Raw genomic sequence first — 22,805 nt, forward strand, 5'->3', positions numbered from 1 at the left:
CTGCATAATTTTATTTGCTTCATATCATTGTATGCTAGTCGTATTTTCTCTATGTAGTGTACTGTATGGGTGTGGTGAGTCATTCTTTCTGCAATCTGCGCATTTCTTCGTCTATTCTTACTTGTTGCCTTCATCTTCACTAATTTTGTCTCTGAATACTAATTTTATGTTGATATTATGTGTCTTAGTATAGGTTCTCATGATGCTTTCCCTTATTTTGCACCCTTACTTTCTCCCAGCTACGTAAACATTCCTCCCTTGAAGTCTGCATTCCTTTCCTCGCCCTCCTGTCACCTGTCATCCTCAACCATGTTTTGTCTTCTTGTCACTTCCATATTCTCCTTTTCCTTGCTTTACAGAGGTGCTAAGCGTAATTATCTATATATGACACCTTATAATGACTTTTCTCTCGTTTGTCTCTTGTCTGCCAATATCAGCTTTATGAAGTATTCAATGGCAACATTCTTCGCGTGAGTGTTACGTCACACCCTCTCCGCGCTGGACATGAGACTATCCCTAGTGCGCTTCTGGCTACGAATGTTAAGTTAATATTTCATAGTAAGACATTTTTATAGCATTGAAAAGTTTAGTTCTACGTACTTACACAGCTTTTATTTAACTACAACTTACTGCTGACCCGCCCATTGCCTGAATGAGTCACAGGATTAGGGTCATTGGGTGCTGTCAAAAGACACGCCCAAGAGATTGAGAGACTGAAGGACTGCCTGAATGAGTCACAGAGCGCCATCATAATAGGTATCGAAAAATTAAGCCTACGACGGAAAAACCTGCATGGCTGACAACCTTATGAGTCACACCATGTCGAAAGTTGAGGTAGCTACTGCACTTCGCGACAGCTTCTGTACATAATGGCTATCGCAGACTCAACGTGGGCAAACATTGTCTATAGATATACTGGCATCCTGTCTGCACGCGTTGGGCAAGATACTACGAATGTAGATTACAGAGAAGCTTGTATCCCTAAAAATATTTAACTTAATACTGATGAAACTATAAAAAAAGAAAAGAAAATAGCACTGCTCATTATACATTGAAGTAATAATTTTAGCTTGTTGTTCATCACAAATCTTGGAATGAAATTATTATAATCTTATAATGTACCATGGTATTGAATAACAGATTGACAGTAAGGAGGGGAATTGCTAAAAAGCATGTAAGATTTTCAGTTTGTGAAGAAAGGATATGATTCTAATGAATGTAAAGATAACCTGGTGATCAATTATATTATTAGTGTCTTGCTATCTAGGGCTGAATGAGGGGAGGAAATATGCTTTAAATTTCTTTTTTCTTAACTACAAAGATGATTGAAGTCCACTTAAAAAAAAAAAAGAAATTCAATGATGTTCCAGATTTCCAGTGCAAGGTTTTATAATATGCAATGGCTTTCCTGAAAAAAAATATATATTAAGGTTCCCCACACTCTCTATCTTTTGCAATGAGCTGGGAGAGGTCATTACCTTTAATTAAGTAGTACTTGATCTAAATTATTACAACCTGTAGAATATAATGAAAAATAATTCAAATGTGAAAAATTAAATAAGTCAATTAGAATAACAAGCACTGCAGAAGGTACTAGAGATATTGTATGTTTCAGCAAACATGAGCATTTGAGCTTATTCCAAGTTATCTAACCTAGCTTTATTCATTCTACAGGGAGCTACGGGAAGCTTATCATATAACGCAACAATAATTTTACTGCTATAGTGAATCATTATAAGTACTGCTTAGCATTTCACTGCTATATAGAAATATCACCTTTCATTTTCTGAGAACCATTACTGAAGATCCTCCAACAAACCTTACAATACAAACATAGGAGAAACACAGTGCACAGTCTGGCACTACGAACACTGCTTTCTATTTGATCTTTATTTGGCTACCTACATACACTTGAAAGGTTAAAGGCAGGTGTGTTTTGAGCTTCCAAGTGCGTGTGCAAGTAGAGAGGCAGTGTGCATGGGGAGTAGGGCAGGGAGCAGGTGCTTCGTGCCAATAGTTGATTAGTGTGTAGGAGGGAGGGCGTGGCTGCCACGTATGCAGAGGATGAAAGGTTGGGGGAGAGATGAATCAATGTTATTAATAATACAATTTTCTATGTTGCTACAGTAATTTTATCAGTGCTCTTTGTGTCACTGCATATACAAGGTCACAGTGCCAAATTTCTACAAAGTGACAATGCAAATGAATATCTATATATTTATTAATTAAATTAAAAGTTCTAGCCTGTTATATTTCCTCAATTTACTAAGAATTTTAAAAATGCATGCACTATTTCAAGATTAAAAGGTTACACATTGCTCTGGTGGCCACAACACTATCAAAGTCAAGGATTGCATCTAACAAATTGAATAAATTCTCTATCTAGTACAAATAATTAAATCATGACAATGGTAATCAACAATCTGAACAGCAATGCCCTGGTGACAGCAAATACACACCAACAACAGCACCACTTGTAGAAAGAGTCCTTTTTGTGTGGGTGCCAAAATGAGTACAAACACACACACACACGAGATGTAAATCAAGGAGTTGTGACCTTGTTGTCCCAGTGTGTGGTGTGTGCCTGGTCTCAGGCCTATCCGAAGATCGGAAATAATGAGCTCTGAGCTCGTTCCGTAGGGTAACGTCTGGCTGTCTAATCTGAGACTGCAGCAGATCAAACAGTGAAACAGTGAAACACACACACACACACACACACATACTTTCTATCTGTAATAGACTTCATGTGCTTCTGTGAATACATGTTTTGTGGCAATGAGTCTATTAATACAATCATTACTCCTTGTGTACAATTAATTTTTAGACACCTTCCCGCCAGCTTTTTCTCTCCTACAAGATGGTAACTGGTACTTTCGTCAGGAACACACACACTGGTAAGTTATTACAATAAGTACCAATGGCACAGGGAGTGCACCAACACCACTAAGCTGTCAAGGTCAATTATCAGTGTTGGATGTTCTCAGTGTATTTTTAAGTATTGCAAAAAGGATCTGATAACACAAATTTCTTTTACATTGCAACCATGCTGGTCAGAAAAATGACAACTTATATCATAATATATCCCTCAGCCAAGAGACAATAAATATTTCTGCATAAATATAAAGTACAACAAAAGTACTTTCCGATATCAGATGCTGATAAAACACGGTTTTAATCACAGATTCTTCATGCCTAACATTGCAGAAACTTGATGTGCTGTGAAAAAAAATTTTGGTCACCATGTCAAACTACAAAATTGCAATTTTTCACACCACAATAAATCTGTCAAATACATGCATGAGTTGCAGAAAGCTAAAAAGGTCACATGAAAATTTTGTCTATCACAAAAAAATTAGCAAATCCCAATGGTGGACAACATGAATTCCAACAAGAAACATTAAATCAAGAAATGACAAATCTAAAACTGTCACTAATCTGACGTCATGGCTTTTCTACACCACTGCCTCTACTCATTCACCAGTGAGACTTGTGCCAGGCTAGAGATCCAGGTCTGGCATCCCTGGCATTCCTGATTCTCCACGCAAGGTCTTCTGCTGGCTCTCATACCACGTCTTGTTAAGCATCTGCACCAGAGAGAGGGAGAGATCAGTAGAAATTAAATATCAAGGAGTTACAGTAATATGTGTGCGAATGTAACAAAATGCACACTAGAGAACATTGTGATCTGGAAGCCCTGGATAATACTCAAGAAGATATCAGCTATTCATTTCCGCCTCACAATTGTTTGTGATCTGCTTTCAATTAACACAAAACCTATTGGAATGTGTATAGCCTGAAAGGGAGGCCAAGTTTGAAGAGTTTGGCTACCTACACACAATGACAATGAAATGAACTATCATTTAATCATCAAAGGGCAATCAAACACTACTACAATATATTTTCTTTTATGTAAGAGAGGCTCTGGCCAAAACAAAAAAACAAAAATAAATAAAAATAAATAAATAAATAAATAAACATATAAAATTAAATCATCAATTAAGAGAAAAAAATTTTCATTAAGGCACCAGTCCTTAAAAAGAATAGGCAAATGGATTATCTAAAGTTGGAAAATAAGTGTCTCTAAATGTCCATAAAAAAAAAAAAAAAAAAAAATTCAAGATGTATGAAGGGAGAAATACAGAAGCAGGCAGGGAAATTAAGAGTTTAACAAAAAAAGGGATGATAAAAGACTATAAAAAACATTAAGGAAAAAAAAAAAAAAAAAAAAAAGGATGAAAGACAATCAAGAAATGAATAAAAGGGATGAAAGTCTATAAAAAAATGAAGAGGATATTATAACAAATTGATCACCCACCTGCTTCATCTTGTCGTCGCCGTCATCATACATCTGCTTCATGAGGTCCATGATGCCGGCATTGGGGTCAGAGGAGTCAGTCTTGGGTTTGCGTGCCTCGTTGGCCTTCGCGTCCTCAGCCGTCACCCCAGACCACTTGGTGCCGTTCTCTGCCTTTGCCATCAGCACTACCACCATGTCTGGATGGAGGTGAATGTTACAATGTGACCACTGCAGTGCAAAACTATCAACAACAATAAGAATGGCATACAATATCGTACTTATATCTAAAACAACACCAATGGAAGAACACCTTGTGACATCACCATGCAGTACTTGAAAAACTTGATACAGTAGTTAGAGAAACTGGAGAAAGTTACTAGAATCATATGCAAGTGTTCTTAATCACCAATTCCACAAGATCAGTTCCTTTATGTCCATCTTATATGCAAATGTTCTTAATCACCAATTCCACAAGATCAGTTCCTTTATGTCCATATTATGTCCCCTCTGCCTCACTGCAACATCCCAGACTCTCTTACTCTCCATCTTTCCTCACAATGATCCTATATCACAGTCATTACATAACCTGATCTAAGAGTATTGCCCCTTGCTTTCTCCCTCCTTGCAACAGGGCAGCAGATTGGTGCAGTCTTACCACCAACTAAATTTAAAATATTTTTGGGTATAGTAAGGTGGGCACTTTCCATAAAGAGCTGACAAGTCTACGAGAGTGAATGACGTGTGTGGGCAGAGCATGTGTGATTGCTGACCTGGCATATAGACAGTAGACAGACATTATCATACACATCATCAATCAGCCTTATCTCAGCTAATTTTCTATGACAATCAACACGAAAATTATATCACACAACTGATCCTTCAGAAACATACAATAAATACTTTTTACATAACTGCATAAATATAACTGTTGCTGTATGTCTCAAACACCAACTGGTAGTCTTGCTCTAACCTCTCTCTCATCATCTGGCCCTTCATGATGATGAGAGAGAGAGAGAGAGAGAGAGAGAGAGAGAGAGAGAGAGAGAGAGAGAGAGAGAGAGAGAGAGAGAGAGAGAGAGAGAGAGAGAGAGAGAGAGAGAGAGAGAGTGTGTGTGTGTGTGTGTGTGTGTGTGTGTGTGTGTGTGTGTGTGTGTTCACTGTTTGATCTGCTGCAGTCTCTGACGAGACAGCCAGACGTTACCCACAGAACGAGCTCAGAGCTCATTATTTCCGATCTTGGGATAGGCCTGAGACCAGGCACACACCACACACCGGGACAACAAGGTCACAACTCCTCGATTTACATCCCGTACCTACTCACTGCTAGGTGAACAGGGGCTACACGTGAAAGGAGACACACCCAAATATCTCCACCCGGCCGGGGAATCGAACCCGGTCATCTGGCTTGTGAAGCCAGCGCCTAACCACTGAGCTACCTACCGTGTGTGTGTGTGTGTGTGTGTGTGTGTGTGTGTGTGTGTGTGTGTGTGTGTGTGTGTGTGTGTGTGTGTTTCACTGTTTGATCTGCTGCAGTCTCTGACGAGACAGCCAGACGTTACCCTACGGAATGAGCTCAGAGCTCATTATTTCCGATCTTCGGATAGGCCTGAGACCAGGCACACACCACACACCGGGACAACAAGGTCACAACTCCTCGATTTACATCCTGTACCTACTCAATGCTAGGTGAACAGGGGCTACATGTGAAAGGAGACACACCCAAATATCTCCACCCGGCCGGGGAATCGAACCCCAGTCATCTGGCTTGTGAAGCCAGCGCTCTAACCACTGAGCTACTGGACGTGTGTCTGTGTGTGTGTGTGTGTGTGTGTGTGTGTGTGTGTGTGTGTGTGTGTGTGTGTGTGTGTGTGTGTGTGTGTCCAAGATATAAGCGTTCCCAGCACAGGAAGGCAGGTGTCAGTGATACCTGTTAGTGTTACTCACCTGTCTTCACCTTGTGGTAGCTGGCGTCAGGCTTGATGGTGCCAGCCAGGTTGGTGATGCGCAGGTGGTGGTTCTTTCCATCCAGACCCTCCACCTTGACTTGTACAGTCCTGTGGTGAAGCAGAGACACCAATGAACAAGAAGTGACAAGGGAAAGGAAGTTTGGTGCATTACCTCAGAAATTCTGAATAATATTTCATATGGGGTTCATGGTGTGTTCACACATAACAGCTGAACAACAAGCAGGACAGGATGGCAGAATGCACAAGGGAGAGGCACAGTATCCCCAAGGCATGCCACTTTCCATAAAATTACCTCTCTAAATTGCTTTTTTCACAATACCTTGAAATAGTTTATCAAATTCAATGAGACAGAATATATAATTTAAAGAGAATGAAAAAAATAAAATAAAAAAAGTTACAATGAAACAAAAAAAGTAAATGAAAAGATGAAGACATTGCATAATTTTTCAAATATTGATGATTAAGACTCCACGTACTTGCAATTAAATACCCCAATCATCTAACATGCAACTAAATGTCGATGGTAATAGAGCAGGAACACCAATAAGTTAAGAGGAACTAAGGAACTACTATACATGCCATTTATATCTTTCATTGGTATCTTTGTCACATCTTCAAAGTATCCCAACTCTTACAGCACAAACAGAGGCCCCTCATCTCTTCTCTCCTCATATAGCTATACACACTTACTTCTCAGTGAAGGATGAGGTGATCGACTCCTTGGGCAGGCTTTGTATATTTTTCAGCATCAGGTACAGCTTGGTGAATTTGTCTGACTGGTCCCAAGCTGCAGGAATGAAGGAAGGACATAAGACATTGTAGTGTTGAAGAGTTAAGGGAATAATGCTTGGTAACAATAACATGGATGATTAATATTCTTTCCTCTAACTTCCTGATTCAGATACCATACCCCTTCTTCCCCACTGATCAAATTCAGGTCTCTGCCTACCACCTTCATATTTACTTCCTCTCCTACATATACAAGCTGAACAACCTCAGTGACATTACACAAAACTAAGAACTCAACCACACCACTACCAACTTTCATGCATGCCCTGCTACTTACACAGAAACTCCTCACTCATTCCAACAGCCTGCCTCTTAATCTATATACTTTCACAAACATCCCTCAGTCCTTTCCTGTCGATACTATCATGTTTTCCTATGATGGCAAAAAAACCTCTTTCCCTTTCCCCAAAAACATTTCACAAAATGGCCTTGCTGCAACAATCAGATCACTCTTGGATAATAATGACAATGATGAAATATATCTTACAGTAGTTCCTGATGTTGACATCGTAGGTAGTAGGGGTGGATGTCTTTGGGTTCTGCTGCTGCTGTAGAGTGGCTGCATTCACAGCTGCCTCCTGGAGCTGGGTCACCTGTCAACATACCACCATCACAGTACAATCTTCTACTCAGCAGACAAATACACATGGGATAATTATGAATTATGAATGATTTATCCATGATACTTTGAACCTTCCCTTAATACTACACACAATATAAAGGAATATATAGTTAACTTCAACTTCCTCTCATAAATAACAATATTTCAGTTAGATCTACATAAGATTAATACATTATAATAACATAGTTCCATATACATCTGTCCATATATATACCAAAGCTTTCTCCCAAACAAGAGGGTGGCCACACCAAGGCAAAATAACATGAACAAGTAAATAATTAATGAATATAAAGAATTCAGACAGATGTAGACATGCTCCTCCTCCCTTCAGACGAGCAGCACCAAGACATTCTGATTCAAGGAAACCACTCACCTCAATCTCCATCCGACGCAGTTCATTTGCCAGCATGTCCTGCACACGCTTGCGGGAGGCTGACGTCATCAGAGTGCGCACCTCCTCCACATCCTTCTGTGCCTGTGGGTGGGAGATAATTACATCATTCAAATTCTTTTTGTCTTATGTATGAGGGACAATGACCAAGGCTACAAAAGAATAAAAAATAAGCAAACTTTGAATGCCAGAATTGTGTTGGTATTTATGTGACTATGGAGATCACCGACAGTGTTGTGAAGCAAATGTATGTACAGTATTGTGCTACTGACTACCAGCTGCTACACTCTTGGAGAAAGCATTATGCTACAAGTGGCTCTGCCAAAATGAAGCAATGGAGTTTCTTTTAAATTCTGTAATCTTTAATCACACTCTTTCCTCAAATATAGGTCATGTTCTTGAAATAAAATTTTTTGGCAAAAGTTTTGGGATTAACTTAAATACAGTGAACAGATTTCTTATTCTGAAAATAGAGGAATCCAAAATACGATGGAAAGGGCCACCGTTAACTTTTGGCTTCTGAAATGTAAGATTTACTTAACACAACCAGCAGACAAGACAAATCTTTACAAGTAACTTAATAATGAAGAAATGGGTTGTGTCTTTAGTACAAAAAGCTTACAAATATATAACAGGAGAGAGAGAGAGAGAGAGAGAGAGAGAGAGAGAGAGAGAGAGAGAGAGAGAGAGAGAGAGATGGATTAAAAGATTTAAAAATAGGTAAATATAACCTCTCCTCCTTGTCCCCTTTCTCCCCTTCCCTCACATTCACTAATATAAGGGGGACTGCTTCCCTCAACCCCGAGACTGCATCCCTTTTCTCACTTTAAACCTACTAATTCAATCTTAACATAAACCTAATCAATCACTCTGGAAAACCACCACAGTTACTGCAATACTATCCTTGATGTGTCTCCTGAGCCCAAATTCCTCACCTCCTCCAGCTTGTTAGACATGGCTGGCTGGGTAAGTATAGTCCGCAGTGCACGTGGTCACCTCACTCCTGGTCTTGCCTCGCACCTGTCACTCAGCACCGCGGGTCAAAGTGGCGCCTTTACTTAGCTTCTACGAGGAACAGGCGCGGGTGTGGGTGTGATGGAAGGGCGCGAGCGAGGCTGGTGTGTGTTGGTGGTGGCGGGGAGGTAGTGGAGCGGGTTTGTTTACTCCAGGCACCGCACAAAAGGAGGCGCTGATGAGGGACACAGCGTTCTCCTTGTCCAACGGCGCTTCCTTTATTGTAATTTATTGTCTTTATCTTTATTTCCATGTTCTACTTCTTTACAATTTGCTATTTATATCCCTTTGTCAATATATACTTTATTTTTCTTTCTCATTATGATAATAGTGGTGGGAAGGAAGGATCTGGAAGTCGAATCCTCCAGAAGACATGACGTGGGTTTCATCACTCGGAGAGAGGGTGGCGGTCGAACGTATCGCAGCTTGTTCAAATGGGCAGAGCCTTTATTCTGTATGCTTTAATCTTCTGTTGTGTAGTGTAGTAAGGTAGTCAGTCACAACACAAGGCAATATAATAGTCACACGAGTAGTCAGTGTGTGGAGTGTGCAAGTAAGAAGAGGAAGAGTGAGATAGAAGACAGCTTTATCAGTCGAGGAAACACAGGAAAGGTTGGCTAGGTGACCACTGACCAGCAGTCGACCACGCACACACACACACACACACACACGAAAGGAGAGGAGGATATGGGAGATGTCCAGGAAGAGAGGTAAAAAATACTACTCAGTGTGAGATCTAATAGTATATTGAATATTAACAATCTTAAAATAGATTATTTTGGTCATTAATGACAGGAAAACGTCAAGTCCAAAACATTCAACAACAACAAAAATACATGATAAATAAATAGAATATAATCGTGGATGTGTTCTTTCTTCACTACCTAGTATTCATTCACCCATCACGTACTGCGTAATAGATTGATAATGATAATAATAATAATAATAATAATATACTTATAAACACTTATCAATTAGTATTCTCGAACATTAATCGTTTTCGTGAGCCTTTTCTACGTACGCCCGTCATTGAACAGTCAAGTCAGAGTGAATGAACAGACACTTGGGGTAGACTTTGCATAACCAAGAGACCAATAATAAAAAAACTACAGATCATAACCGGCGTCATCTTAACCACCAAAACACAAACCTTTGAGCAGCAAGCCACCAGACAGCCCTCAAATAACACAGCGCATACTTTCTCACAAAAATAATAAAATAGCTACAAATTGTAACAGGCGTCATCTTAACCACCATTAATGACCAACAAACACTTAAACTCATCACCAAACAACCCTCACAGACTCCCACAGATCCCGCCTATACCACCGTCACTAAAGGATAATCTGCAGCAGTCTCTCCTTCAGCCTGACAGCACTCACAGCTTGCTTGGGTCCACGCCTTTGTGCCACACCTTGAAAGCCTGTAGTCCGGCGGGGCCCTCTGTCGACACCCACACCTGTTGGCTGCCGTCCTGGAAGCTAATCACAGCCATGGAGATCGAGCCAGGGATGCCCACGCTTTGCTGCAGCCGGAAGCCCTGATGATAGACACAGAGATAAAGATGTACATACAGATGTAGATAAAGGGAGACAAAGAGAAATTCACTAAAGGTAGACAAGTAGAGGAGAGGATAAGAGAAACAGATGTACAAAAGTAGATATAGGGAGACAAAAGAGGTATAGATAGACAAAAGGTAGGTAAGAGAAGAGAAGAAAGACAGATGTACATAGAGACAAAGAGAGGTAGACAAAAGAAGACAAGTAGAGGAAAGAATGACATGTATATACATAAAGATATAGAGAGACAAAGAAAGATAGACAAAAGGTAGACAAGAGAAGGCGAGGATAAGAAAGACAGATGTACGTACATTAAGATATAGGGAGATAAAAGAGAGGTAGACAAGAGAAGGAGAGATAAGAAAATTGATATCAGGAAGTCCCGGGTACAGATACAGTCAAATAGATGTGAAAATATCGATTATGGATACACAGGTAGATAAAGATACAGAAAATAGATCAGAAAAAGACGAGATAAGAGAAGGAAATAGACATCATGAAGCCCTGGACAGAGACAAAGATAGATAAACCTATGTGCAAATACTGAAAATCGATACTTTATTTCCATATCCCTCCCCTCACACAATTTTTCTCCCATCCCTTTCTCCACTATGTTCTTCTCCTTCACACGACATTATTTTGTTGTTTTGGTCCCTCCTTTCCTCCTGCTTCTCTCCTTCAGACAAATATCCTTTCCTTCCCACAATTTTCTTCCCTCCATCTCTCCACTGTTTCTCTCCTTCACAAAACCTACCTACCTTTCTTTTCTTCTCTCCCTCTTTCCCCTATGTTTCTCTCCTTTACAGAGACATCGTTTTTTCTTTCCTTCCTTCTTTTCTCAGTGTTCCTTTCCTTCCCTCCCTCTTTCCTCCCTGCCCTTTCCTTCACACCACCTCTCCAATGTATCCCTCCACCACACACCTCGAGGGGAATGTAGCAGTACACATCAAGTCTTTCTTCCTCGGATAACAGCAGCAGGTAGAGGCTGGTTCCCACGTACAGCGTAGCAGGGAAGCCCACGTCACTTGTCGGTACCACCTGGAACTCCTCAAAAGTGCCTGTGGTGGCGTCGTGTTTGTATACCTGTGGAGGTGATAGAAGGCATGGACTGTATGCTCACAACACTTCCACGCCTCATCTCTGCTACTTTCATAAGGCCCTAGTTGGTGACTTTTTATGGGAGTTGTTATGGTTCTAGTAACATATCAAAAGACCTCTACATTGCTGACATACAATAGCCACTCACCAGGACCCGCGTGTCAGAGTGATGGCTGGCTGCCCGGATCTGTGCGAGGAGTAGGAAGTGCTCCTCCACTGGCTGTGTCACCTTCAGGAACATTGCAGACGTCATGCGATGGCCGATGTAGTTCCTCTGCACTAAGAACTGTGAGGGGAAACAGGAGGGGTGACCACACGGCTTGATGAAGCAGCCAAGAAAGGATTATAAGTAAATATCATTGGCTAAAGTCATAACGTATAAATTAAGGCACACATTTCTCGATCTCACCTCATATTCGTCTTCACATACCCAGTCTCTCCTTGTTTCTACATTTCTCATACTTCCCTCCTTATCACCTACACTCAAACCAAACACTCCTTGTTCACCCCTCCCCCCCTCTCTCTCTCTCTCTCTCTCTCTCTCTCTCTCTGAACCTTATTGAAGGCATTTTGGGGTTATTTGTTTATTTCAGTGGTTAATTTTGGCTTTCCTTCACTCTCTACGTCTGGAAACACAAGGGAGTTGAGCTAAAAATTGATGTACTCAGAAGGGAGGAAGGAAGGATGGGCGTGTAATTATATTTTGCAAGTCGCGAGAATAAAGAAGACGCCCACACCAAAATGGACTATACTTTTGGCATGCCATATACCTAAACACCAAAAATATAAAAGAACATGTTCGGGTTCAGTAATAGTAAAGTAATAAAAAAAGGGCACCGAAAAACATTATGGAATCGGGAAGGGAAACACACCCAGACTAAATTCTATTACATACTCACAAAAAAAAAAAAAAAAAACTAAGAAAAAATACACTAGTCGCTATACACGATTTTTATTTTCTTTCAAATTCGGCAACTAGCCCACATTAAATTTGAAAATACAGTGTGTTACACTAGATTTTAATGGGCGGTATTACTTGGAGAACTCTTCGTAAATCAAATACCAAAACAACACTGGCCGTGGTAATGGAAATAAGATCTTTTAAAATGACAAGTCTCTTTTTTTTTTTTTTTTTTTGAGAAATGAAAACACAGCTAGATTGGATTCTATCATACACAAAAACTGGTTACACTTTGCTAATAATCAACAAGACAAATACCAAAACAATACCAACTCAATCAACAAAAGAAAAAAAAAAGCCATAACGGTATAGCACCAATGTAGTTTTATTTTCCACCAATCTGCTCTTCCTTCTCCTTTCCCTCCCTTCACACTCTCCACCTCCTCCTCCAACTCCTCCTCTCTCCTCCTCTCACACTCTCCACCTCCTCCATCTCTTCCTACATAACGAGCCTTTAAGTTACCTGGAAACAAAAGTAAAACCTGCAAAAGATACTCGTTCAAAACCAGCTCTAGCCAATGACAGTTGCCATGAGAAAAGAAAGACGTGTTACTTTTGTTAAAACTACAGGTAGGAAAACTTCATCTAGTGGAAAGCCAGGAGATAAGACCAAATATACGAGAAAGAAGCAAATTAACTGAATACCCCAACAAAAGATTAATAGTTTCCTCCAGTAGTTTAAGAAATAATAGCATCGACAGCAACAAATTAGACAACCAACTAAACTAACCCAAGAAATGACAACAAAACAGGACAATAACATACAAGCATTCCAGTACTCGCCAATACAGATTAAAGGAGAGGGAAAGACACACTCACACTTTCCTCCACGCCGGTCCACACGTACAGAGTAGAGACAGTTGTGTACTTGTTCATCTTGCCCAGCTCCATCTCATTGGCCACCACCATGTACCACCTGGACCCGATCTGCAGGGGCGTACTGTGTTAGGATACACCACGTTACACAGGAAGGATGAGAGGCACCGGCAGGAAACTGACGCAGAAATGGAGGAAACAGAAGGGGAGAGGAAAAGTGAAGGGGAAATGATGGAATACGGAGAAAAAAAGGGAATAGAGAGAGAAACCAGAAAATAAGAGCGAAAAAAAAGAATTCGGAGAAAAAAACAAAGAGCTAGGGAAACGAAAAAGAAAGGTGAAGAAAAGAAGGAAGGGTGAGAAAAGACTGAAAATAGAAGAAATATCGAAAAAAGATGGAAGAGAAAAAAGAAAAGAGGACAAATGGAGAAGAAATAAGGAAAAGGGAGGAAAAAGATAAGAAAAGGATGAAGGAAGGAAAGGGAAAGGAAACTGAAGAATTAAGGCATCGCTGTGTGTGATGGAGAAGAGGGAAGGTTTTGTTATCCGTCTGTCTGTCTGTTTGTCTGTCAAGGTGCTTCTGTCCATCTATCTATCTATCTGTCTGTCTGTCAAGGTGCTGTCGTCCATCTATCTATCTGTCTGTCTGTCTGTCTGTCCGTCTGTCTATCTGTCAATCTGTCTACGCGTGTCGTGGGGGTGGATCACTCCCTCACCTGCGTCAAATCAAGTTTGGATGCACTGCGGCGGGAGTGCTGGCCCCAGATGCGCTCCACGTAGCTGTGATCATAACTGATGCGCAGCACCACCATGGCCGTCCTGGTTACGTTGATGGCTGGCGGTGCAACATTGGAGGGCGTGAAGGAAGGCAGAGAGAAGTGATCCAAGAAGAACTCAAAGCATAATATGTCCAAACAAGAAGAAAAAGTCACATTCACAAGGTTTCTATATATCAAACACATCATCACATACTCTCGCAACATCTGGTGTACACACACACACACACACACACACACACCTTTTATTATTTTCCTTCTTTCCCCCTTGCTTCTTTACCTATCTTTTCCTTCCTTTGGTCTTCCTGTTTTTTTTTTTTTTAATCCTCCCTTTCCCATCTTATCTCCTTTTTCCTCCCTTTTCCCCCCTTTCCCTCTCCTCCCTCTTTTCCACTCACCTTCCTCCAGTCTCCCTACCGTCACCACGTACGCTATGCTGTTGTCCACAAAGATGCCAGCGTCCGCCACGAGGCCCAGCGAAAACCTCTCCAGCGGGAAGGTTAGCTCGCCCGCCGCTCCTTGCAGCTTGAGGGTCCCGTTGCCCTTGCACCTGTCAGTACACAAGGATCAAAAGTTCATAGTTGAACTCAAAAATGGAGGAAAAATGTGGTATGTCCTTGTGAGAAAGAGATTGAGGATATAAATCATTCTCTATATACTTCTGTGGTTTTTTAATAGTGGTGGTGAGAGCGAAGCATTTCATAATACTGGTTCAGAGGGCTGCCTGCCACAGGGCATCACTCACGGGACTTCCAGGATGACAGACAGGTGCTGGGAAGGCGCCGGCAGGAAGAAAACTGATCCAGAAGCGACGGCATGCAGGTCAGGTGCGCGGTGGCCGTCCTCCCATACCTAGAGATGGAGAAATGGAACTTTGCGGGGTGAGGAAATTTATTGGGGACTTGAAGAAATGAATGAAATATATACAGAAGGTAATTGAAAGGACATTTTGGCTTTGCTGCAAGTTTTGTAATATCAAACGTTTGGGAATGAGTGATTATATTATAGAAATTCAAGGAGGGAAAAAGATCGAAAATAATAAGTAAAATGAAGTAGAATATAATAAAATAAAAGACAACTGAAGTGTGCGTTTTGGCTTTGCAGCAATTTCTGACAAGGTTTGTAAGCGAGTGGTCACCTATAGAATGCGGTGCGTGAGGAGCATTTGCAGGTGTGGCCGCACTCCTTCACCAGCAACAGCGTGCCCTCGTTCCGGGAGGGGAAGGTGGAGAGGGTGTGGCGCAGGGACGAGGCTGGCAGGGGTGGAAGGTGATCCAGCCCAGGTGATGCAGCGCCACGAACATATCTAGGAAGGAGTGTTAAGATCCTATTCTGAAGCTGTTCTACGCTGCGCTTCCACTTCGTTTAAAAGTTGAAGTAATGTTTACTTTATGTGCCTTTTCATGGCTGTAGTAACAAATTAAAAAGATTTCTACATTATTCTTAAGATAAACACTCATGTGAACCTGGCTAATTATTTCTTTTGTCCTTGAAAACAGTTATGGTGAAGGTGACGACAGAACACACACACACACGAAAACAACACCTAAATGAACACTCCTACTCCCAGAAGCCTCATAATAACAAATACTCGACGATGCCAAGTCTCCTTGTGAAACACTGAACTTTTTTGAGATCATAGCCGCGGCACTCACCCTGGGCCGCCGCGAGGTTGGCTGTCACGCGTTCATCAGTGAGATTATGGAGTTCCAGGAGGCTTCTATACTGGGCGGAAGTAGTGGCGTTCAATTCCTTCAGCTGCCTCGAGAGATTATCCGCGTTGTGTCCCTGCACTGAGCCGCCCACCGCCCTCTCAGCCACCACCAGGCCAGCGAACCTCTGCGGACGAGTAACAGGATGACAACACTTGCTGCAGCTGTGTTCAAGAAAATAATCACAATTCTAGGTAGACGAATGTAGGTTTGAATTATAAGTAACATTGTTTTCTTTCAACGTGTCTGAGGAAGCAAGAGTGAAAGGAGTGGAGTAGAAGAGGACAGACACAAACACGTAGAGCACTTTATACAGAGCCTCATTTGATCCTACTCCACTTTTTCACTCTCCCTTTTCCCACTCATTTTCCTTTTCTCTCCCCTATTCCTTCCCCTTCGCTTTCCTTCTTTTCTCCTCTTCCTTCTCTTCCCTTTTCTTCCTCTCCTTTCCATCCTACCTTCGTCTTCTCGTTCTCCATTTAGTAATTTTCCACTTTTCACTCTTCCCTTTCCACTCCCATTCTCCTTTATCTCTCCTCTTCCTTTCCCTTCACCTTCCTTCTTTCCTTCTCTTCCTTCTCTCTTCTTTCCTTCCTATCCTTCCCATGTCTCCTCCTCTCCCTTATCCCTTTCCCTCCTCTCCTCTCCTCTCCTCTCCTCTCCTCTCCTCCTCTCCATCCTGTCTCCCTCCATCCTACCTCCCTCCATACCGTACCCGACGCGTCTTACCACTGTGGTGTTGATGGTGGAGGGTTGGTCCAGTCTCAGGATAGAGCGGTTCATCTCTACCACATCCACGCCATTCAGGTTGGTCGTGTTGATGGCTCCGTTCACCACCAGGCCCCCGGAGAAGATCTTGGGCCCTTCACCACCTGCACCTCCTTCCCCTCCCGCACCATCAGGTCAGACAGCAGCACGTCGTTAATCATAGCCACCCTCAAGTCTCCTGAAGAGGGGGAGTAGTGGTGTAAGGGGGCTAGTGATGAAGGACTGATTGGTGGTGAGCAAGTGGGGTGGAGAAGGTGAGGAAAATGGATGTAGATGATGGGTTTAGTATGGGTGGTTTTTAGGGTAGTAGTGGTGGTGGTGGTGGTGGTGAAAGTAGTGATACAGGTGAACAAGTAGTAATGTAGGTGGACAAATAATAAAGAGAAAAGTAGTAGTAGTAGTAGTAGTAGTACGGATGAACAAATAAGAAGTCAGAACATTTTAAAATGAAACTTCATTCTGGAAAGAAATCATGATGTTTAAAAAGAGAGGAGTAACAGCGGTCCACCAAGGAGCCACACTCACCAACCACCCTGATGGCGTGGAAGGAGCAGCTGCCGTACACTTCCTGCGGCTTGCGGAGGTCTATGCGGTTGGAGAACACTTCCTTAAGGTCTATCCCGTCAATAAGGCCGTGTACCTGCCATGAGAAGGAGAGGGGCAGTGCTGGAGAGGTGAAGGACACTAATATTTGATAACTAAATTTTTTTTCTTTCGTTTCTTGTTTGCACATCCATTTACTCATCTTCGCAAAAATTTACATGAAAAATAGTTACCATGATCAACTAGATAAATAGAGACTGGGAAGAATCTTCACGTCAGCATATCATAAATACAGTTCTTCTTTCAATCATCTGTAATTTGATGTAGATACTATAAATGTAAATAAAGTTCAATAATTCGATGCAATTTTCTTTACCTTACGTCATTTTTGTTTTCTGGTCTCATTAGTCACATCGGAAAGAGGACTCCTTACAAGGTGAAGTCGAATAAGGAGGGAGGGAATGTCACTTTAACCCCTTCAGTACCATCACGCGTTTTCCTATTCATTCTGGTTACTATTTGGTGATTTTATACAGCTTCAGATCCTTATGTTGGGATTAAAATAGTGAAGACTCTAGCCATTAATCATCTGATCTCCATAGACTCTTCCTAATTTCAATAAAATCATATCATACCCAAAACTCATGGTAGAAATGCGTTCCAGTACTGAAGAGGTTAAGACTGAGAACAGTATACACGGATCTGAAAAAAACTTATTCCAGATCAACCATGAATAGTGTTGGTTACTTTTACTCAGTGACATCTAACACTGAAGGAAATCCCCACTTCTCACTAGCATTTCCTCCTCCTCCCCAATGAGCCCCACCCACCTTCAAGTTCCCTCGCACGGTGATAGGCGCACGGAAGACGGCAGACTGCAGCATGGGACTGTTGCCACTCAGAGTCACCAGTTCTTTGACAGGCACGCCATCTATTGAGTCTGGGAACACGAAGCAAAGAGAAACTAAGCATCTGTCACGCTAGTTTTCATTTACTACTTTACTAACCTATTTTTTTATCAAATTATATTCTGTAATTCTTTATTCTATCTGTTTACCTTATTCCACCACCCACTACCACAGTCGCCTTTACTGATTCTATACACTCCAATGGTTACAACTTCTAATACGCACTTCCTCGGCCACCACCACCACTGCCACCACCACCACCAACAACAACAGCAGCAACATTAACACATACTATTCACAATCAAATTCCGAGCGGTGAACCCATTGGCGAAGGTCTTGTTTCCGGTGATAATGATGGCCTGTCCCTGGTCCCTCACCGCCATGGCCGCCACATGAGACACGTTGACGCCACCCAGTATCAGCCCCTTGCCTGCAGGATCCGCCAGAGAGCCCTTCACCACCAACCGCGTCACATGGATGGGGTGTTGAAACTGAAGGTCACACTCGATAATCTGTGGGGGTGAGGAAGACGTAGAGTGGAATAGGTAAGGGTGGAGAACTCAGGGCCACTCTCTAGAGCCACATCTCATTCCTTGCCAAGTAATGCTCAGTGGAGGAGATCACTCAAGATTGGCCAAGTAATGGGGGAGGAGACAAACCAATAGTAGTAGTAGAAGTAAAGTAGTAGTAGTAGTAGTAGTAGTAGTAGTAGGAATTGTCGTTCTTACGGAGCAGCAAAATCAGACAGGAAAGAAAGTCAGTAGCACAACACCCTCACCTCCTCCTCGTTCCACTGCACACTTTTGGACAGCATGTCGGAGACGTCCACGTTGTTGATGGTGGTCACGTGCGCTTCCTCCACCTTCACGTGGGAGAGGAAGTCCACAGAACCTGGAGTGCAGAAGATAGGTAAATGTAGGTAAGAATGAACACAAACATGAACTTTGGGGGGCCGCCGTGGTACAGTGGAACCATGCGTGCTTTGGGATCCGAGTGGTCTCCAAGCGCACGGGTTCGAATCCTGTCCACGGTCCGAGTGTAGGTTGGGCTTCCTCACTCGGGGCAACGGCTTTGAGATAGGGGGTACCCAAAATAGTCCAGGCGCTTAGGGAAATATTAGGGAGACATTGTGCAAATTTATCTACAAGCATGAAATTTGGCACAGATGTAGGTTAGGCCGTACTGAACTCATTTGTTGAGGGCGCCAAAGCCGATGATCACTGGGGCCGCCATATTGGCAAAATCCAATATGGCCGCCACTTGGTATTTCATTTTGCGATAACTTCACGACTAAAGGTCATACAACATCGTGTAAAAGCACTTTATAGGGGTTTTCGACCTCAAGGAATCCAAATCCGAGCTCAAAAATTTGCATAGCTTGAGACGGTTTTGGACAGCTCGAGCTCAAGCACTGCTCATCATGAAGAAGCACACAGCTTGCAAGTAAAATACAGGAAAGATGTCCTGTCATTTGTTGAAAATATCGAACAGCTAGGAAATCCTTTTGTTGCTGGTTCGGAACTTGTTGCGCTTGACACCCAAGAAGTCATGGATCAAGAAGTCGTCACATCTCTCTGCCAAGTCCATGAAGTTGGCAAAGATCTTCATGAACAATATGTTGCACAAACACTCGACAAGGCAACTGTGCCAGTGTCCAACACTATCCGACGTAACAACATCCTGACCTTTGCCAATCGACCTCACTTATCCAAGAAAGGCAACAAAGCCAGTGGTACACAGAAGAAAAACATGACTCTTATCACACAACTCTTCCTGTCACTTCAATCACGACCAGATGCTGATGTGGAAGAGTTTTTTCGCTTTGAAAATCAAAGGGGAACCACCAAGTTTGGCTGACTATGGCTCACTTAGATCCGGCAGCAAGTCTGATATTCTGGAATGCATCAAAGCTCCAACTGGTCGGTCATCTCAAGCTAGGCGTGCAACGATTGTTGTGTTGGACATGGCAGCAGTTATTCACATGGTGCGACCTACATCAGCAAAAACATTTGCCGAGTATGCTACACAACATATGATCCCGTTCCTGAAATCCCAGATAAATCCAGCAGTTTCCCGCATTGATGCCATATGGGACACCTATCCAGAAGAGAGTTTGAAGTCACTCACACATCAACGTCGTGGTACAGGTCCACGAACTAGGGTTGGAAGTGGCAGCACACGAATCCCAAAACATGATTGGAACAGTGGATTCCTCAAGAACAACGACAACAAGAAGGAGTTGTTCATTTTCCTGAGTGAGGAGATAGTCAAGAATGACTGGGGCGGGAAACTCCTGCTCAGTACCAAAGGCGAAAATGTTCTATCCAACAGACAAGCCGACGTGTCAGCACTCCAACCCTGTAATCATGCCGAGGCCGATACGAGGATATTCCTTCATCTGGCACATGCAGCAGCCCAGGGCCACAAGATAGCTATTGTTCGTACTGTTGATAGTGATGTGGTGGTCCTTGCCATACACTTCTTCTCAAGCCTTGGTTTCTTGGAGCTGTGGGTTTGTTTTGGGAGTGGCAAAAATGTCCGTGACATCCCCATCCATGACATCTGTGCTCACCTTGGACCTTCCAGATCTCTCGCGTTGCCCCTTTTCCATGCAATAACAGGGTGTGACACGACATCACACTTCCTTGGATGTGGCAAAAAAACTGCTTGGACATCTTGGCAAAACACTCCAGGACTCACAGAAACACTGATGGCATTGACCAATAATCCAAACCTCCTCAGCCTCGATTCTCTACACATGCAGAATCTGGAACGATTTGTGGTCATCATGTACAGCAAGGGATGTGGACTGACCAGGGTCAACGAAGCTAGACATCGTCTATTCACAAGTGGTAGAAAAACCTTGGAAAACATTCCACCCACACAAGCAGCTTTGTTTGAACATCTCAAGCGGGCTCTGCTTCAAGCAAGCTTCTACTGGAAACAGGCAACCTCAGTTCACCAGACTATTCCTAACTTCACCGCATGGGGTTGGCAAAAAGAAAACACTGGTATCTGGTTACCACACTGGACAACACTTGAAGATGCCAGTAAAGCATGTTCCATCCTGCTGCACTGTGGCTGCGAACGGGCTTGTACAGGAAACTGTAAATGTAGCAGAGCTGGAGTCCGATGCACCGGGCTGTGCAAATGCGAAGCCGGGTGTATCAATAATGATGATACTTAGACAAATACCTTCTACAGTGACAGTCCACTAAGAACAGACTCATAAAATTTCTTCATTAGTGAACATGTAAAGAAACAAACTGAACCACTAAATGTATATACAATAAAAACTTTAGATTGGCAAAAGTATATACGCTATGTGAAATCTGAGCTCAGATTTAGATTCCTTGAGGTCAAAACCCATACAAAGTGCTTTTACTTGACTTTTATGCCTTTCGGTTGTGAAGTTATGGCAAAATGAAATATCGAGTGGCGGCCATATTAGATTTTGCCAATATGGCGACCCCAGTGATTATCGTCTTTGGCGCCCTCAAGAAATTGGTTCAATATGACATCATCTACATCTGTGCCAAATTTCATGCTTGTAGACAAATCTGAACGATGGTTCCACTAAGCGCCTGGACTGTTTACCTACTGATATCTTTAATGATCAGTTGAGGGCAAGGATGATTAGTTATGTGATTCAAAATATGTATGAAAATATCTAAAATAAGAGTTGTTGATATTTTTCATAATCAACTGTGGATAAGGATAACTGGTGATAGAAATAGGTGATCGGGTAAGTGGCAACAGTATCATTTAGTGCACCAATCAGCTACTGCGTTGGAAAAGAGGGAGGAGAAAGAGGGCGGGGCTTCCAAATCAACTTAACTTACGGGAACTTTTTTCTTTCTTCTATATAGTATCCATGACAATTTCTTCCTCCTCATTTCTCTTTTCTGCCTCCCCTTCCTTCTCTATCCCTCTTGACAGCACCTCTTTTTAGTTACCTACCAATCTTTACTTTCACATGCATCCCTCCCTTTCCTTTTCCTTCCTCTCTCTCTTCCTTTTCATCCCTTCCTTTCTTTTTCCTTCTTTTCTCTTCCTTTTTTTTCTTTCTCTGTCTTAACATTTCTTTCTTTATTTGATTAACTACCAACCTCTACTTTCTAATATGACCCATTCTCTCCTCTTCCTCTCATTCATTTCCTCATTTCTCTCTCTCTCTCTCTCTCTCTCTCTCTCTCTCTCTCTCTCTCTCTCTCTCTCTCTCTCTCTCTCTCTCTCTCTCTCTCTCTCTCTCTCTCTCTCTCTCTCTCTCTCTCTCTCTCTCTCTCTCTCTCTCTCTCTCTCTCTCTCTCTCTCTCTCTCTCTCTCTCTCTCTCTCTCTCTCTCTCTCTCTCTCTCTCTCTCTCTCTCTCTCTCTCTCTCTCTCTCTCCACTAACCGTATATGTCTTGATCTTCAGACTTCAGGACGAGGGAGCCTAAGAAGGTGTCCAGGTTTACATCACCGCCCACCCACACACCGGCTGGGGCTTCCACACTGCCGTTGACGAAGAGGCGCTTGATGGCCATTGGACTGTAGACGTGCAGGGTGCCGTCACTGTCACGGTCCATGCTGATGTTTGTCAGCT

The 22,805-nt window shown here is 42.4% G+C and overlaps 2 protein-coding genes across 2 annotated transcripts in view; both read right to left on the reverse strand.

The window, feature by feature from the left end:
- Nucleotides 1-2,114: 2,114 nt before the first annotated feature.
- On the reverse strand, nt 2,115-9,264 carry LOC123511388 (calcyclin-binding protein-like). The gene is made up of 7 exons (XM_045267223.1): nt 9,002-9,264; nt 8,049-8,150; nt 7,541-7,646; nt 6,955-7,051; nt 6,242-6,351; nt 4,316-4,494; nt 2,115-3,584 (listed from the first exon to the last, which is right to left on the reverse strand). The coding sequence occupies exons 1-7, from the start codon at nt 9,020-9,022 to the stop codon at nt 3,498-3,500; spliced, it is 702 nt and encodes a 233-aa protein (XP_045123158.1). The 5' UTR covers nt 9,023-9,264; the 3' UTR covers nt 2,115-3,497.
- Nucleotides 9,265-9,808: 544 nt separating this feature from the next.
- The window catches only part of LOC123511606, a 30,595-nt gene continuing 17,598 nt past the window's right edge, over nt 9,809-22,805 (reverse strand). Inside the window, 16 exon segments of the mRNA XM_045267632.1 lie at nt 9,809-10,620; nt 11,561-11,722; nt 11,886-12,023; nt 13,518-13,625; nt 14,231-14,349; nt 14,689-14,840; nt 15,036-15,144; nt 15,430-15,596; nt 15,882-16,129; nt 16,732-16,862; nt 16,865-16,948; nt 17,296-17,410; nt 18,144-18,253; nt 18,514-18,733; nt 19,000-19,112; nt 22,617-22,803. Of these exon segments, the coding sequence (XP_045123567.1) occupies nt 10,459-10,620; nt 11,561-11,722; nt 11,886-12,023; nt 13,518-13,625; nt 14,231-14,349; nt 14,689-14,840; nt 15,036-15,144; nt 15,430-15,596; nt 15,882-16,129; nt 16,732-16,862; nt 16,865-16,948; nt 17,296-17,410; nt 18,144-18,253; nt 18,514-18,733; nt 19,000-19,112; nt 22,617-22,803 (2,325 nt within the window). The 3' untranslated portion in view covers nt 9,809-10,458.

Source organism: Portunus trituberculatus, chromosome 31 (assembly GCF_017591435.1).
Source record: "Portunus trituberculatus isolate SZX2019 chromosome 31, ASM1759143v1, whole genome shotgun sequence".
Classification (NCBI taxonomy): domain Eukaryota; kingdom Metazoa; phylum Arthropoda; class Malacostraca; order Decapoda; family Portunidae; genus Portunus; species Portunus trituberculatus.

Coding starts and splice junctions, on each gene's coding strand:
- LOC123511388 (XM_045267223.1), bottom strand. CDS start 9,022: ATGTCTAACAAGCTGGAGGAG. Junction 7,647..8,048: donor TGCGTCGGATGGAGATTGAG/GTGAGTGGTTTC, acceptor GTATGTTGACAG/GTGACCCAGCTCCAGGAGGC. Junction 3,585..4,315: donor GCGACGACAAGATGAAGCAG/GTGGGTGATCAA, acceptor TCTCTGGTGCAG/ATGCTTAACAAGACGTGGTA.